The sequence below is a fragment of the Eleutherodactylus coqui genome, chromosome 13 (genome assembly GCF_035609145.1).
Source record: "Eleutherodactylus coqui strain aEleCoq1 chromosome 13, aEleCoq1.hap1, whole genome shotgun sequence".
NCBI lineage: Eukaryota > Metazoa > Chordata > Amphibia > Anura > Eleutherodactylidae > Eleutherodactylus > Eleutherodactylus coqui.
The window spans coordinates 30,021,528-30,040,640 of NC_089849.1; the positions used below are offsets into that span (position 1 = coordinate 30,021,528).

The following is a 19,113-nucleotide window of genomic DNA, read 5'->3' on the forward strand; positions in this document are numbered from 1 at the left end:
GGCATACAGGCTGTGTATGTTATCCTGCAGCACATTTGCCCACAGATGGTACAATTGGGCCTTTAGAATCATGCACACTTGTAGGCGTCTGAAGGCGGCATCCCATATGGTCCCATAAATGCATAATCGGGGATTAAATCTGCTGATCGGGCAGGCCATGGAAGTGTGGCAAGGTTGTGAAAAGCCTTGCTTTGTGCGGCCGAGCTTTATCTTGCTGGAAATGCCTGTTGCAAGCCACCATGAGAGGCAACAGATGTGGGCACAGGATTTGCGGCACATATTAAGCTGTTTGTGTCCCTCAATCACTACTAGGGGTGATCAACTGATGACTTTCCAGATCATCACACCAGTAACTGGGGCAGTGTCTCTCTCCACAGCAGAGGCAGGATTAAAGCGCTCACTACGAGGCATCGAACTAGTCGAACACAAGCACTATCTGCTCCAAAATAGAACCAGGAATCGTTGCTAAACATACAGTTCCAGGCCACAGCAGTCTAGGTTGCTTGTTTACAACACCACTGAAAACGAAGGCGACCGTGTTGGGTTGTTAATGGCAGGACACGTAATGGGTGCCGTGACACCAAAATTTCCTTCTGCTAAGTGCCCAAGAATGATCTGAGCAGAAATAGGGTTCTGTAATGAAGATGCCACCTCTGTCTGGATGGTGGACAAGGAACCTGTTGGGTCTGCTCATGCTTATCGGCAGATGAAATGATCCTATCTACTGGTGGTCTGTCTGGACCGTCAGGAAACTTCACAATGTATGCATGCCCTCACATAACCACTGCTCCCAATACCACCTAACCGCTTGTAGGGCAACGGTGGAAGCACTTTTACGGCCTCTGGGGGCAAGACCCAGTGTCTAATCAGACCACACCTGTAATCCTTTACATATCTGCCTGAGACATGACTGCGCAGAGTTTGGCAGCAATCAGACATTGCTATCTGGGTGCATTATTGTTTGTCAGTGAGTGTAGTCTGATCTAATCATCTACTGCTAACAAAAATAATTGCTTTTTCAGTGTTTTGGTACATAAATTGTATTTTTTCTTCATATTTTGGTACAGTTCGACTCTGCATTTACATTATTTTGTACTACACTGCTTAGTCAGCAGGGTCCGGCTGCTCTAAGAACTAGAAGTCCTCTGTCATTACAGTTTGGTGGTAAATGGACGGGTAAGACAATATACATAACCTAGATGTAAGGGAAGTCAAGCTAGAATATACTACATATAGGCAGGTTGGATGATTACTAGACCGTTACGTTACTCCTCGGTAGAATGTCTTGCATTTTGCCTTAAAGCTTCTCTCTCTGTTGCCTTTTTCTCCCTGTATTCCTTGAACATGGCATATGTAGTCCCTGCAATAGAAAGGAGGAGGGTAAATAACATACATAGAATTATAATACACCCTATTGGTAAACTCTGAATTAAGGATCCTTATTTCTGGCTACAGAGGACAGCAGCTCTGGAGGACTGTCCTGTATCGCACACACAACCCATTGATTTGAATGGATATTCTGTAATGCGCATTTTCCCCTGTTGGGGCGCTGTCCTTTTCTGATCACTTATTGGCAAGGAACTTTTTTTACTAGACAGGATTGTCCAAAGCGGAGAATATCTTTAACCTCTTCCCACTTAATGATGTACAAGGACTATCCTAGTCGATAAACAGTTGGTGCAACATGACATACAAGTACAGCATGTAGATTATGCGGGCTCCGGAGCAGAGACTGTGGCATGCTCAGCGGGAGGCGGCTGTAACTGACTGAGGCCCAAGCTTAACGGCAGTGATCAGAGAGGACTCTGATCGCCACCGTTAAACCTTGACATGCCATGATCAACATTAATAGTGACATGTAAGTGGTTAACTCTGTGATGTCATCTGCCCTCTGTCATGCATTCGCGAAGGGCCAATGTGTTGCCCTGGTAACCAGATGCCAGAAAACGTTTTTTGGGTTTGCCATGGCTTGTGATAGCAAAGATAAGAGATATAATGCACTGCAGTACAGATTGTATTATCTGAATGATCATGGCATCACAATTTCAAGTCCCTATAGGTGAGAGAAAAAAAAAACGAACGCTCAAATATCTTTTTTGCACTTTTTTTTTTCTGCAAAAACAAATGAAAAAAAAAGGAAAACACATTTTATAAATTTTTAATCCACGGTAGATGCTTTTTTTTTTTTTTTTTTTTTTTTTTTTTTTTAAGGAGCCTAAAAGCTTTTTTTGTGTTCATTTTGCTTCTCAAAAAGATACAATAAAAAGTGATAAAAAAAAGTAATATGTAACCCAAAATTGTACCATTAAAAACTACGGCACATCACCCACAAGAAAGCTCTTGCCTAGCTCCCTTCATGGGAAAATAAAAAAATACTGGGTCTTAAAATGCAGCAATGCAAAAAGTCAAAAATAGTTTTATTCTGCAAAAGTGGAAAAACCTAAAAATATCATATTAGGATCGCAGAAATAAATTGTCATTTATACCACACAGTGAATGTCATTTAACCCCTTAACGACCAGCCCATAGTGTTTTTACGTCCTCCTGAAGTGGGCTTTATTCTCTGAGGACGTAAAAACATGCGTCCTACAGAGAATAAAGCCCCTCGGGCTGTGGACGTGACAGCTCCATGCTGTCGGTGTCCGCAGGTAGCCGACAGCATGGAGCTGTCATCCCGGGCTGCACGGACACCCCCCCCCCCGGAAATGCGATCGGCGCTATCCAGTGGATAGCGCCGATCGTAAAAAAGTAAAAGTGCAAAAAAAGTTAGAGATTCAGCTGCCCTGATGGATCGGATCCATCAGGGCAGCCGAAATTACTCACCGAGGTCCGCCACACTGCTCCCCGCTCTCCTGGTCCTCCGGGTCCCGAAGCCGGCGTTCTGGGCACGCGCGCCAGGCGGCATTACGTCAGCCGCATACGCAGAAGGCCTGGCGGCCCGGGAATTTTAGAATCTCCTGGCTCCTGTAGGTAGCCGGGAGGCAGGAGATGTCAGCGGGGACCGCGGTGAGCGGTCCCCGATACCGCGATCACCGTTATCCAATGGATAACGGCGATCGCAGAAAAGGTAAGAAAAGTGAAAAAAAGAAAAGTTTCACCTCCCCTCATGGATCGGATCCATGAGGGAAGGTGAAAATACTCACCCCGCTTCCTCCATGTCCTCCGGCCGGTCTCCGGACCCCCCGCTGGCTTTTGCGCATGCACCGATGTGGCCGGCGAGCCCGGCAAATTCAAAATCTCCCTGCACCCGGCTGTCACAGATAGCCGAGTGCAGGGAGATATGACTGGGGGGACCACTGTATGCGGTTTCCAGTGATATGATCACCGTTATACATCGGATAACGGTGATCATATAAAGTTAAAAAGTTAAATAAAAAGGTAAAAGTTAAAAAAAAGTTTAAAAAGTTAGTTTCATTCCCCCCTTACGGATCGTATCCATAAGGGGGGATGAAATTACGTACCCAAGGTCCCGGATTTGTTCCCTGGTGGGATGTTGATCCGTGGACCTTACCACAGCTTCTACGCATGCGCCCGTCAGCATGATGGCGGACGCATGCGCAAAAGTGAAAGATTGCCCAAGGAATTTAAAATCTCCCTGCTGCTGGCTGCCAAAGGTAGCCAAGAGCCTGAAGATGTCACGGGGAGCCGCATGTATACGGTTACTGGTCACGTGATCGCCATTATCCAATGCATAATGGCGATCACGTAAAAATTCTTTTAAAAGTGGCATCTTCTCGGAGGCTTCCGCATTTGAATCCAGATGCGATTATCCTCCATGGACCCCTCCGGCTGCTGCGCATGCGCCCGCCGGCAAAACGCCGGACACATTCGCAGGAGCCGGGGAGCCAAGGAAATTTTAAATCTCCTTGCTCCCAGCGACCAACGGTCGCTGAGTGCTTGGAGCAGTGACCGGTGGCCTCGCTGAGCGGTCCCCGGTCACGTGATAAAGTAGTGATCTAACATTAGGCCGGTCACACATGACTGGAGAGGAATTACGGGTTCTGCATGCGCTTGATCAGCGGTAATCCACGGATCAATCGCATGCATTGGATTACACAATTCCCCCCAATTAGCGGGTCGGAATTACAGAATCCACTCGCAGAAAACAGAACACAGCATGTTATATTTTACCGCGGGTATCCACGACCTAGAGCCCATTGTGCTCTATGACCGCGGATATACCCGCAGCCCATATACAAACACATTGTGTACGGGCTGCGGGTACCCAGGTCATCTCTAAGCGACGGCACGGGAAATATAAACAAACAACGGTGTACTGCGCATGACCGCCTGTGTGAGTAGGCAGTTAGGCGCAGTACATTACACAGCGTCACAGCCGGGCTCACAGCTGGAATCCGTTGCGGGCCTCTGTAAGCGGATTCTGCATATGGCCATGAGAGCCCGGATTGGTGTAGGAAAACAAAGTGTTCCTCAAAATGCTGAAAAGTAATGTTACATTTGTACGTCTCCTAAATGGTTAAAAAAAACGAAAGTTTTTCCAATGTGCGCCCAAAATAAAGTAAATGGATGGAAATATAAATCTTAGCAAAAATTTCTATATTATGTTTGCACATATTTGAGATATTGCAGTTGGAAATGTGAAAAAATTATGATTTTTTCAAAATGTTCCCAATTTTGGCGCTTTTAATAAATAAACACAAATTCTATCGGTCTTTTTTTTCCGCCTAAATGAAGTACAACATGTGGCGATAAAACAATGTCAGAATCGCTTGGATATGCAAAACCTTTCTGGTCTTTTTCCATGTTAAAGTGACACATGTCAGATTTGCAAAATTTAGCCTGGTGATTAAGGCGCAAACAGGCTTGGTCACTAAGGGGTTAAAAAAAACAACAAATATGACGGAACTTATGTATTATTTCACTCGATTCCCTCAACTAATTTGCAGTATAAATGTTATGCAATACATCACATGTAGCCCAAAAAGGTACCAGTAAAAACCACAGCTGAGAAGTGAAGATGAAAATCCAACAAAATTTCTGTGTGCTTGAGAACCAAACTAGGCCGTGTTCTTAAGGGGTTAAGTAAACGATGTATATGTGTTTATATGCATGTATATTCAGCGGGGTACCCAAAATAAACAGGAATTTTGTAGTGGGAGGGGCGTTACTAGTACAGTACAAGTTAAGGACCATTTACACAGGATGAATGTCGGGCAAACAATGATCGACACTCGTCCCCGCACATACTAGCTGTTGTGCTGCTGCACTGGAGTTAGTATCGCTGGCTCACAGCGGGGCGGCTGGAGAAGATTTCTCTCCTCGCGCTTCCCCGCCCCTCTCCATTGACTTAACATAGCGGCCATTCAGTACTGAAGGCTGCTATTTACACTGAACAATCAGCGATCTGCTCATCGTCCATCGTTTATGCAGCATAAACGATGTACGATGGGCAAATCGCTGATCGTTCGGTGTAAATAGCAGCCGTTCAGTACTGAACATCCGCTATGTTAAGTCAATGGAGAGGGGTGGGGGAGAGCAAGGAGTGAATTCTCCTGCAGCCTCCCCGCACCCCTGCTGGCCGCTCTGTAAACAAGCCAGCGATACTAGCTCTTGTGCAACAGCACGTGAGCGAGTGTATGCGGGGACGAGTGTCGGGCATCATTTGCCCGACATTCGTCCTGTCTAAATCCACATTAAATTGTTGAGGAAGGTTGCGCTCAGCGCCCTATGGGAAGGCATGTAACTGGTTCTTCTATCATTACAACGCACCTGGCATACCACATCAGAAGGATTCCGCAGACATTCACCTAGTGACAGAAGTTGGTTCTACCCCATTTCCATGAAAATAAGACCTAGTACGATTTTTGAGGATGCTCAAAATGTAAGCCCTATTAACAGTTAAAAAAAAATGTATATTTAAATAGTGTCCAGGCAGCTCAAATGAATATAAGACCCTGTCTTACTTTGGGTGGAAACAGGGTAGTAACGCCCTGCCCCCGGAGAATTCCTATTTATTTTGGGTACCCTCTTGTATGACAATCCTATATCATGAAGGACCCGAATAAAGAGACGGTACCACTTGCTGAATAATTCCATAAGGCTAATCTCTGAAGATTAGTAAAGTTCTGATGGAACACTGATTGGGTTGGACATGAAACCCTTCTACAAAATATTACTGTATACATTGTTCCTTCAGCCTGGTGCAGGATAGTTACATTCTGTTTCTGAGCGCTACATGATGCCTTATGATGATCCTGATGCTCGGCTGACACGTGCTTCTCCTATGTCCTTGCTCCAGGCTCTCTAATCCCTAGATGCGTATTCTGGAATTTCCCCCTTCCTGGGATCATCGTGCTTTTTACATTTCCTGAAAATGAACTCTTGAACTTTGAACGTCCCGAAGCGTGGAGAATAGTCACATAGACAAGTGTGCATGTAGACGCTCCGCTGCAGGGTCAGGACCAAGACATCTATCCTACAAGGCTCTATAATACTCTACTGCCCACATTGTTTTAAGGATGTGTTGCACAATGCTGACGTGCTGCTGATGTTGTTGTGGATTTGCAGCAGATTTCATCTATTCAATTTAAATGCAATTGAAAGGGTGAAATCTGTTGCAGATCTGCAGCCAAATTTCTAAAAAAAAATCCGCAGCAAATCAGCAACGCGTGAACGTACCCTTGTGGTACCTTCACACACGATATGGAAAATCTGCTGTGGAATGTATGTTGTGTTTCTGCAGATGGGCGGAGTTAACGAGTCTTGTGGAATTGGTTGTGTTTTTTTTTCTTGCGAAATTCGTATATTTGATTGCGTTTTAATGTGCGGACTCTCTGTTGCGGATCCGGTGTATTGCGTTTTTGCGATAGGGTAATGGTAGTTTCTGCTTCTGAAGTCACACTGGCAAACTTTATTAACAAACACGGAATTTCAAGTAGATTCAAAGCGTTTCTGCAGTGGAAAATCCCCCCCAAAAAACGTGTTACTCTATTTGCAGATTATGGTGCAGCTTTTAAGTTAGCCATTGTTTGCTGTGGCGAAAATACACTGAAGATATGCGCAGTTTTCACAACAAATAGACAAACTGCGGAAATGTAAACAGCGTTTTTCTAATTTGATGTGAATTTGTTGCAGAAGATTTGGAAACTGTCATTCACTTGCCTTGGACTGTAGACGCTGCGGGACTTTCTGCAGCCATTCCACCAGTGCAAATTCTGCAGCATTTACTACCTGTTGGAGGCGGCCTAAGAGTTGCTTTACAGCTGACTGCCCATATACCGCTCTGTCTTGGGCAAGACCACCACATTACCTGACATTGCAGGTCTTATGCCATCAGCTGCTGGGGGTGTCCATTCTCTATTATTAACCCTTTAGTGACCAGTCACATGGGTTGTTATGGCAGTCACTAAGAGGCTTGCGGCTAGGCTGCCGTGTTTTTATAGTGGCCTAATCTAAGGCCTGCATGGGAATCCCCAGGACCCTTTGGGGCTGGGACCCTACACTAATGACTGGGAGTAGAGAAATTTTCGTTTCCAATAGTTTAGCCTCTTACATGCCACGCTCAATAGCGATCATGGCATGAAAGCAGATGACAGCGGGGGTGAGCTCCTCCTGTCATCCATTAGCACCCCGCAATGAGATTGCAGGGTGCCGATGTGTAGTGGCCCAGCACATCATCCTGGTCCCCTCCATAAATGTCATACATGTTTGTCTCATGTAGATGCGCTGTGCAAGCCGGTCTTGTTAATTCCAGTATGTGTTTCACCGCTGCGGCGCTTGAGAGGTTAAGTTCAATAAAATCATTGCCTGAGCGTCTGCCTTTTGCGGACCATTACCGGGGTCTCCTAATTTCCTAGAATACCCCATGTTGACCACATCATGCACCTTACTACCATTACACAAGCTGGCCTTGTCTGTCTGGTGCATTGCCAAAAATATTCAACATTTTACTGATGTACTGTTTCCCCCCGAAAGTAAGCCCCAGCCCGGTTTGCAGAGACGGCTTGAAATATAAGCTTCCCCTTGAAAATAAGCCCTAGCTAAAGTACATGGAAAAAAATATCATCACTCACCTAGCCAGCGGAATCTGAGTCCTTCGCGATGGTCCCAGCGCTGCAGCAAGCTGCTGTGTCCTCTGCACTGGGAAATCCTCTTCTTCCTGGTGACAGGGCTTTGAATGGGCCTCTAGCAAAGCGAGTTCTGTGATCGGATCGAGTGCCGGCTTTGATTGGCTGGCTTGAATGACATCACTGAATGGCTGTGATTGGCTCATCGAGCGCCGTCTGTGATTGGCTGGCGCTCGATCCAATAACAGCACTCGCTTTGCAGGAGGCGGGGTATTCAAAGCCCTGTCACCATAAAGAAGAGGATATCTCAGCGCGGAGGACACTGCAGACTTCTGCATTGCCGCCGGAGACCAGCAGCACGAGGCACCGGGACACCGCAGACCAGGTGAGCATAAGCCCCAGCCCCCCACTCCCCGAAAATAAGATATTGTGCATCTTTTGGGGCAAAAATTATTATAAGACAGTGTCGAATTTTTGGGGAAACACGGTAGCATCAGATCTGCAGTTATGGTACAATCCTGCTATACACTACTTACAATTTATGCCAGACTGCAAGTACTGGATCACGTTAGGTATAAATACATTGGGAGATGTGTAAGAAAATAATGTACTAATATCATTCATTCAATTGTGTGAAAAACTGCAAACGCCTCAGGTTCAGCTATTCAGATATTTCCAACTACACCATTTTCCTCCCGCCTCAGTTAAGATATCCAATTACCCTATTATAGGAATATTAAGGTCTCAAGGACCCAAGGGTTTGATTTCTGTATTATACACATGTTTATTGTCAGCCCAACTTAGTCATAACCCCTTAGCTGTCTATGACAAATGGAAAATTCACATCCCTACGTTATCATCAGAGGAAAGGCAGGATGTGATGAACTCGCACTTCACAGTATCCCCGGCTATTAACAAAAAGCTAATACAGCTATATATTGTTCATCAGTCCTATCTAACCCCAATCAGACTTCAGAAAATGGGCAAGATTCCCACATCGGCATGTCATGGGTGTCACCAGCTGCATGCAGGATTCTGGCACTCCATGTGGGAATGCCCGCACATTGTAGATTTCTGGGAGATATATACACCTTTTTGTCCCCACTCCTACCTCTTCCCCTTACTTTGGACCCAAAGATGGCGCTGTTTGGTTTAATGGAAGAGGAAATATGGCTGTTCGTTCCATACCTAAATTTTTCTCAGCAATTGCTGTGAAGTAGATGGCTGTGGAGTCACCCTCTGTCAGGACCTGGGGGAAGCTGGTGGATGTAGCAATCCCATATGGAAAGATAATATATAAAAACAGGGGATGTCCTGACAAATTTTGGAAAATATGGGAGCCATGGCTTAACTCGCACCACACATTGTAGATGGATTAGCTGCTGAGGACCTTATGGGTACTATGCATGTGGGTGGTTAGACACACATGGAGGCCAATAAGTTTATTGTTTGTTGAAATGTTTATTGAAAATATATATTAACAAAATCAGAGTAATTTCTGTTTAAGGGTGCCTGCACACGAACGGGATTTCCAGCGCGTTATTTTAGGCACATTATCTGCCCCAGACCGCAGCCAATATACTCCTATGAGGATCCGCAGTTGTCCCCAGACGGACGGATTTGTATCGCGTTTTTTCACGCACGTGAAAAAATCTGCGACCTGTTCTAATTTGGGTCGGATTCTGCGCGTGAAGCCTCCAATACAAGTGAATGGGTGCGTTTTTTCACGCAGTACATCCGCAGTGCAGCTGCGGATGGAGTCACTGGTTGCTATGACTACAGGAAGTAGGCATGGTAGGAGACGTCCCAACACACAGCAGAGCTTCACAGGCAAATGTGTAGAGGGAGATAGGTAGTATTTCTTGCCAATACAGGATCTAAGAATGCAAAATCTGTAGTAATGAATTCGGCCACCTGCAGACGAGCGGGTCGGATCCGGCGGCGAGAATTCTCGCCGCGGGACCCGACCCGAGAGCCTGCAGTGACAAGCGCGTACTCACCCGCGCCTGGCGGCCCCGGCTCTTTCATGTGCCAGCTGCTGCACAGCCAGCGCATGCGCAGACCGTAGCCGGCGGCCGGGTGAGTGCGAGCCCCGCACAAAAATAGGACATGCCGCGGTTTGTTTGCCGCACGAGATTTTGCGCGGCCAAACCGCGGCCGTCTGCATAGGAGTGCGTATTGTAATGCACTCCTATGCAGACTTTCAGTGGCGGAAATCCCGCGGGAAATACCGCCGCGGGATTTCCGCCCGTGTGCAGGCGGCCTTCCTCTTGTGAATTTTTTTGCAGTGACTGAAATAAAGTCACGCTGGAGAAGCGCCTGAAAAAGGTTACATGGATCAACCATGCCCACAAAGACATCTGCTCACCGGGTGAAAGCATGTTGCCAGAATAATTTAACGGTGCTCGCACAAGCAAGAGGGACAAAACGGAGTCTGGGTGTTGGTTTTTAAGCCGTTTTCCAAGGAATGGGCAGTTCTCTAGGGGTTGGGTTTACAATAAGGGTGTCTGCTGGTTTTTCTGCGCGTTTTTTTCCGCAACACATCCGCGTATATCCGCGCGTGATTTTTCACGCATCCGCACCTATCCGCAAGCACATTTAGGTATCGTATGCGTGTGAAAATCCGCTAGCGGAATCCGGAACGCTCGTGTGCAGGCGGCCTATAGGAAAAAGCAGGGGAAAAAAGGGGGGGATGTGTGAAAAAATTTTGTACTTTCTTTATTTTATTGCCATATTTTTTATTGCTTTCTTTGTGTACCAAGACAGAATGAACGCTGTAAAATCTATGTACAATTATGTATCTTGTACCAACGTTGCATCTTTGAATAAAACGAAGTTAAAATAATAAAGACATTGCCTACCTGTAAATGTATCAGTTTGTCATGTCATGTGGTATGAGTGAAGGTGTAAATAGGAGTGGCTGAGACCGGGATAGGGTCTTCAGTCTGTGTTAAGAAGGGTTCCATCTTCTGAGGTTGCAAGAGTACCATCTATCACAGAACCACATAGAAGCACCTTCAGCTTCCTTGTGGTGAAGATGGAAGCTAAGGAGAGATATCCCGTAGCGACTGAATTCTGGATGTGAGTGGAGCGAGCCCCAAGTATAAGAGAGAGCATTCGTAAGTAATTCTGTAAGACAAGGCCAGTGCAGAGGTACCAATTACAGCCTTCAAGTTTTCCTACACAGCCATCCAGAGCCAGGATCCCCGTGCAAAGGTACACTTCTAAGTTACACCCACGCGTCTCCAGGACTGGGTGATAATCAATAATTACTGTCAGATTGCCTGTGGAGTTACCCCTACCCCTTTCCTCCTCTGGAGTGTTCCCCTTCCAAGAGCGGATCCAGACAGATAACGTGGACTGCAGGACCAGTGTCATCCTGTGTTTCCTACCTGACCTCAAGCCTCTTGTCTTGCCTGCACTGTATTGACTGTACCTAAACTGCCTTGTGATAATTGTTTACTGCAAGTTTATAATAGATAAGTTTTACTGGGCCATAACCGTTCCTAGGGACCCGAGGTACTAAGAAACTGTGTCCGTAATTATTCTCCGCTGAGTAGCATACTGGTGTGTAGGAACGGTGGCATCACCCGTGACAACTACTACCCGCATCATTCTGTTTATTGGCATTCCCTATCCTAGGGGTGTCTTTGGTGGCCTGCAATGTTACTCTGGCCTTGGCTGCGTTGATACCACCAAGAAGGAGTTGGTAAGTGTCACCATAACAAGTCTGCACTATACCCTCCCGGCTCCCCACATATGCCAGGTGTCCGGGGTATCCCTCTGGGATTTACCAGTGCCAGCATGGGTTTGTAACAAACAAGTCATGACAGACTAATCTAATTTCCTTCTATGATAAAATCGCCAACTGGGTTGATCAGGGAAATAGATAAAATATATATTGACTTTAGTAAAGAATTTAACAAAGTATCTCATACCATCCTTATTGAAAAAATGACCAATTATGGGATTGACAAGGCAACTAGTAGGTGGATTCACAACTGGCTGAGTGATCGTACTCAGAGAGTGGTCATAAATTGCTGTACATCCAAGTGGAAGAATGCATCAAGTGGGGTACCACAAGGCTCTGTCCTGGGCCCAGTGTTGTTCAACATTTTTATAAATGATCTGGAGGAGGGAATTGATGGGAAACTGATCAAATTTGCCGACGACACAAAGCTAGGAGGGATAGCTAACACTAGGGAAGAGAGAGAGAGGATTCAAAAATATCTAGACAAGCTTGCACAGTGGGCAGCGACTAACAGAATGGTATTTAACAAGGAGAAATTCAAGGTCTTACATCGGGGCAAGAAAAATGAAAAAAGAACATACAGACTTGTAGGAATTGGGCTAAGCAGCAGCACATGTGAAAAAGACTTGGGTACATTAATAGCTCACAGACTCAGGGCTCTTTCCCACGAGTGTAGGCGATTTACATGCGCCTGCTGGTGCTGTAAAAACGTGTGAATGGGCAGACAAATCTAATGTTTATGCTCCTATTCAGACGGCACTGGCCCGGCATGTATATACGCCAAGGCCACAATGCTGTAGCCTCCCCTTCCCTCCCCTCACCAGCTCACCTCCTCTCTCCTTCCCTCTGGATGTTTGCAATGGGAGTGGGCGGGGGAGGGCTGGAGCTAAGCACCCTCCCCTTGTCTGCAGCCAGCAATGGAAGGGGGTGGGCGGAGCTTAGCTCTGCCCCCTCCCATTGCAAACAGCAAGAGAGTCATGCTGCTAAACTCCCTCTCACCTCCCTTCTCTGACCACTGTCATCAGCTCCTATAGGAGTCTATGCAGTGGCCGATGTATTCTGGGCACAAAGATAGTTCCAGGACTATCTTTGCTGCCCGGCGTAAAAGCGCCTGGCGCTATATTTACTGTCCGGGCGCTTTTACGCTGTGGGAATACGCTTGTGTGATCTGATGCATTGGAATCCAATGTATCAGATGGGAGTGTATATCGGCCGGCCGTGAAAACGGTGGCTGATATACGCTCGTGTGAATAAGCCATGAACATGAGTCAACAGTGTGATGCAGCAGCAAAAAAGGCAAACACAATTCTGGGATGTATGGAAGAGAAGCACAGAGTCTAGATGACGTGATGTCATTATTCTCCTCTACTCTTCCTTAGTCAAACCTCATCTCAAATACTGTGTCCAGTTCTGGGCACCCCAATTAAAAAAAAAAAAGGACAAACTGAAGTTCAGAGAAGAGTTACCAAGATAGTGAGCGGTCTGCAAATCATGTCCCATGAGGAACAGTTAAAGGATCTGGAAATGTTTCGCAAAAAAGAAGGCTGAGAGGAGACTTAGTAGCTGTCTACAAATATCAGAAGGGCTGTCACAGTGTAGAGAGGTCAGCCCTATTCTTATCTGCACAAGGAAAGACCAGAAGCAATGGGATGAAACTGAAAGGGAAGAGACACAGATTAGATATTAGAAAAAACTTTCTGACAGTGAGAGTGATCAATGAGTGGAACAGGTTGCCACGGGAGGTGGTGAGTTCTCCTTCAATGGAAGTCTTCAAACAAAGGCTGGACAGACATCTGTCTGGGATGATTTAGTGATGCTGCACTGAGCAGGGGGTTGGACCTGATGACCCTGGAGGTCCCTTCCAACTCTACCATTCTATGATTCTAACTGAGGGTGGCATCCATCAGGGGCCTCTCTATGATGCCCATATACCTTCATAGGGGCTTATGGCTCGATTGCTCTATCTCTTAAGGACTTTTCACACAGGATGGGATTTGTCGGTGCAGACAATTCTGCAACCCTATGTTATCCTATCGGGTTGAAAGCTGCAGAATTTCTCATCTGCAAATCTTTTTGTCACAGCAGAAAAGGTTACCGCTGTGGAATTAATGGAGTCTTGTGGAATTGCTGTTGTGGTTTGCTAAAATACAAAAAGTAATTATGTAACAAAATCTGCAAATTCTCCAAAAAAGATACAAGAAATTCCGTAAAATATTATAAAAAATATGACACACAATTAAAAAAGCTCTGAAGACTGCCTATTTGGATGGAATCCGCAACTCAGTGTTGCCGATAAATTCCACCCATGTAAAAGATCCCTTAAAGATCTCATGTAGAGATGAGCGAGTATACTCACTAAGGCACATTGCTCGAGCGAGTAGTGCCTTAGCCGAGTATCTCCCCACTCGTCTCTAAAGATTCGGGGGCTGGCGCAGGTGACAGGTGAGTTGCGGCGGGGAGCGGGGGAGAGAGGAAGAGAGAGATCTCCCCTCCGTTCCTCCCCACTCTCCCCCGCCGCCGCCGGCCCCCGAATCTTTAGAGATGAGCGGGTAGATACTCGGCTAAGGCACTACTCGCTCGAGTAATGTGCCTTAGCGAGTATACTCGCTCATCTCTAGTCTCATGTATTTTGGCTCACACAACCTCCAAGATGTAGTTATAATATGACCCCTTCAGCACTCCAGTTGTACCTCTTTATATCTACTTTTTCATATGCAGGCATTTTCTCTGCGGGATTCTATATAAATCGCGGTATGTTCTATGGCGTGTATCAAAGAATTCCTACAGTACGTTATGCAGTGCCTGCGGACCATTAGTATAGAGCCAAGGGAGCCAAAAGCATTAGGTGCGTCGCCGTGCAGAATGAGCCGTGTTCCTTGAGCCTAAAGTCACGTGTGACCTGTACTAAAGTATGACACAACTGTGCATCGTGATGCTATGCAGGTAAACATCGCTCATGTGTATGACCCCATTCAAAAGAATCTGGTTCATATTTGTGCGTCCAAAAACGCACAAATCTCACATGATTTTCTCAGCCGTGTGAAGCCAGCCGAAGGGCTCATCGACAGTTGCTTTAATTTCTGTTTTGGATTTCTGTCTCTGTTCTGTTTTTGGAGAAAACATGGTTCTGATTTGCACCCCATTGCTTTCCATGGAGTCTTTAAAAAATTAAAATCAAATGGAAATACTTCCATTTGCTTCCGTTCCCTTCACACCATTGGTCATGTGAATAGCCTAGTTGGCAATAATGGGTGCGTGTGCTGTCTGTGAAATACACAAACAGCACACAGATGGTCAATATGGCCGCGTGAAGGCAGTTTTAGGCCATATTCAGAAGACAGTATGTGAATTGCACCTGAGTAACTTGGGCACTCGGACAGCAAGCGGACAATATTTTTGTGCTATCTGATTTTCACGGACCCCATTCACTGCATGCCCTATGTTTTTCCGTGCAAATGGCCAAGAATAGAAGATGCAGCAATATTTTCACACAGACTATTGGTCCATGTGAAAAAAACTCTTAGTGTGAAAAGTGGCTATAATGGGTCCACGTAATGCCCATGCAAAACACAGACTGGAAATATGCCCATCTGAATGGCACCCAATTAATTTCTATGAGGAAGAACAGCACAATGCAAGAAAAGATGCTACAGAATTATCATTTCAAGGAGAATACAAGTCTTAATTAAAACCGACAAGTCAGGAGACGTGACAAAATAGGTTTGTCATCCGGTTCAAGTTAGGAAGCCCTGTTCTCCAGCTGGTATCTCGCTGCAAATCCCTGGCCAAGATGTAGCAGAGCTGATACGTATGAACACAGCTGATTGTGCACGTATAACGTATTTAATAATACTGAGCACATCCAGCTATGCTGCCAGCCACCACGACTATTATACTACTTACAGGCAGGCAAACATGAGGACTGGCATATGCTTCAATATTAATATGGTTGTGACCTGTAGACTTACCCAATGCAGTGGCTCCCACAACACACGCCTGTGCGGCTACCCGTGTATGGATCAGATGAAGAGACAGATTCATATTTCCACGGTGCTTTAGCTTGTAAAGTCCATAAATGATGATCACAGTAAATCCGGCCACACCTGGGGAGAGCAGGAATGATTGAACAGCATGATGTCAGGTCTGTGCAGAAGAGCAAATCTCATGGAATACTAGTCCTATAAACAAGTGGATGGCCAGTCATTGTAAGGCCAAGTTTACACTCGCGCTTTTTGTTTCCGTCTACAGCTGTTCCATCGTTGGAGCAGCTAAACGGGAAAAAAAGCTTCAGTTTATAGACATGCATTGAAACTAAAGACCTTCAGTTTCAATCCACTAGTCAGTCTTCCGTCGCCATTGTGTTTTTATAATTGAAGCAAAAGTGCAGACTGACGCGCTTTTGCTTCCAGTTAAGAAAATAGAACCAAACCGGACTGCGATATTTCCACTTTTTTTTTGCTGTAACTGGAAAAAGGAAGTGAATGGAAAGTTATCCTTTACTTCTGTTGTTCATTTCTATCTGTTTAGTTGCTCCCACAACAGAACAGCCAGACGGAAAGAAAAAGCGCTAGTGTGAACTGGCCCTTAACTACCTTTACAGGATAATCGTCCCCCAAGTGGCACTGATACTTTGTATAGATAATATCTAATGACACTGTTACACGAGTATCACTGAGGCTTGTGTAATAGCACCAATTGCTGGGCTGCACCTGCTCTTGCAGGTACAGCCCGGCAATTGTCAGGGCTGCTAGCGCTCGTGTAATAGCAGCCTACATGCCCTTTTACACAGGACGACTGTCGTGGGCGCTTTAGTGCTTGACAGTATTCCCAGTGATAATTGCTTCCGTGCTTTCACACAGGAGTGAGGATCTGTCTCAAAAGGTGATGGTCACATCCCACCTCCTCCCGCTCCCTGCAAAGTCACAGAGCTTGCACACAACACTCTTCCATATAAGTCAATTAGTTCTCATCAACCCATGATGCTGCTGAACAGAACAGGAAGTGTCAGACTATTAAACTTAGTGACCCGAGTGAAAACCGCAGGATATTAGGATTTTTTTTTAAATTTCCATAGTCACAGGGAAACAAAAAAAAAACAACGCACTAAAAGTTGAAAAAATACGTTTAACATAAAAGCATTTTCGGTTGACAGATTCCCTTTAAAGGAATTGTACCAACATATGTATAAAGTTATCCCTTATCCGCAGGATGGGGATAACTGTCTGATCGGTGGGAGCCTAATTGCACCTGTACAACATCTGCTCCATTCACTTGGGAACCGACTGTACCCCTATTCTCAGGATCAGTGAGGGTTCCTGCAGTCGGAGCCCCACTGATTAGAGAGTAACCCACAGGGGTCATATATAACCTTATAACTGTGGAGAACGTCTTTAAATACTTGATGTATATTTGCAAACTGTTAATTACAAGTCAGTAGATTGGCTGCTCTTTACCCCAAGGTCCTATAGATAAAGCTGTGCTACTTATCCATATGATACAGGCCATTCCTATAAAATACTTCTGATCCGCTTAGACTTGAGTCTCTCGAACTCAAGCCTCTAAATAACTTATTAGAAAGGTTACTGCTTCTGTGATATTACTCACCCACTGGAATAAGGGGAGATTGCTTCAATTTACGCTGTAATCTACCGCCTGCAGATTCCTGTTCCTCAGGGACCCAGTCATCCACACCTGTGGACATCTTGCCACCTTCACGGAGTTCACAGCACTGGCTTACATTGCCAATGGTATGAGGCTGGAAATTGGGTAGTAGAAGAGATGGAAGGACATGTAAGCAAATGCAAATAGAGACAATACCTACATTAGATATCTAGCATGCATTTCCCCCAGTGAGGACAAGTTGAGAACATTCAGGTGTATGAAGACAGGTATAAGGCATGTCAGTATTGCTTGTGCCCAAATGCTAACTGTATAAAACCACACAGAAATAGCTATTCTTTCCATACTCACCTATTACCAGAGCATCTGAAGAGCATCGAGCCTTGTCCTCTTTCTGGGTCACTCACTGGGACTGAATGCTGTTCTCACAGAGGTGCTTTATGTACGAGGGAGACTGGGCTTCCTTCCATGAAGAGCCTGGGAAGGGTAGTCAGGGTCGCAGGCTGACCCTCCATCACACACATGAAAGAAAGAATCATGAATGTTGAACTTGGCAAACACCTCTTGACTTAACCCACTGGCATCTTCTAGACCTGCCACAGAGGGGTTAAAGACGTGTTGCTTACTTAATCCTAACTTCACAGTTAGTGCATGCTTCTTCCCTCGTAAGATATTTTTTGCACTAAAGACACTAATATTAGTATCCGGTAGAGCACAATTATGTCTCACGGTGTCACCTGAAGCTCCTGGGTCCAGGAAATAGAATCATAGAATGGTAGAGTTGGAAGGGTCTCCAGGGTTATCGGGTCCATCCCCCCGCTCAATGCAGGATCACTAAATCATCAAATATAGTCTAGATGTGGTGTCATATGCATTTACATGCACTGCATACACTGAATGGCCACTTTATAAGAGCACCAAAACTTTCCCTGTATGGAAATTAGACCTCTCATCCCAAAAGGCAGCACAACATTTCTTGGAAAGTTTTCTGTGGATCAGTTTCATGTGAACCCACACTAGATGGGAAATCCAGCAATCCGAGCGACTTCCAACGAGGCCGGGTCATCGGTGATAGACTAGCTGGGCCGGGATGTCACTGCCAACCATGTGAGGGTTTCTTGAGTAATGTGGAGAGTATACAGAAAATGGTGTGATCAAGGAAAAACATCAATGGAAATGGGATCCTGTGGATGGAAACAACTTGTGCCCGATAGGGTTCAGAGGAGGATGTAAAGAGTTGTTTTGACAAACAGGTGCTGTACAGTCAAGGGAATTGCTGCTAAATACAACGCTGATGCTCCGACTAACATGTCCGACCGTACAACCCATTATTCCTTAGCACGGATGGGCTATTTCAGCAGAGGACCAGTTCCAGCACGATTGCTATCTAAAAGAAACAGAAAGGCGATACTCCTGTGGTCAAAAGAGCGCAAAAATGGAATCACTGAGCAGTGGAAAAATATCAGCTGGTCAGATGAATGCAGAATTATGTTGCACCGTGCTGAGGGTCAGAATTTGGCTCAAGCACCAAGAGTCAATGACCCCTTCCTGTCAGCTGGTCAGAACATCTCAGTACTGCCATCTAGTTTGCAGTGCTATAAAAAGCTTCCTGTCCGCATGGGGATTTGACCACCTAATAGAATGCATGGAGCATAAACTCAAAACAACAAATCTATACATTCTCTTCATTTTATGACCCTTGTGTGTTAATTATGA

The 19,113-nt window shown here is 45.5% G+C and overlaps 1 protein-coding gene across 1 annotated transcript; it reads right to left on the reverse strand.

Annotated features, from left to right (window-relative positions):
• Positions 1-1,153: 1,153 nt before the first annotated feature.
• HIGD1B (HIG1 hypoxia inducible domain family member 1B) lies at positions 1,154-17,799 on the reverse strand. Its single transcript, XM_066586874.1, has 4 exons — positions 17,749-17,799; positions 17,383-17,533; positions 15,747-15,881; positions 1,154-1,360 (listed from the first exon to the last, which is right to left on the reverse strand). Exons 2-4 carry the CDS (start codon positions 17,477-17,479, stop codon positions 1,266-1,268), a joined length of 327 nt encoding a protein of 108 aa, XP_066442971.1. The 5' UTR covers positions 17,480-17,533; positions 17,749-17,799; the 3' UTR covers positions 1,154-1,265.
• Positions 17,800-19,113: the final 1,314 nt, after the last annotated feature.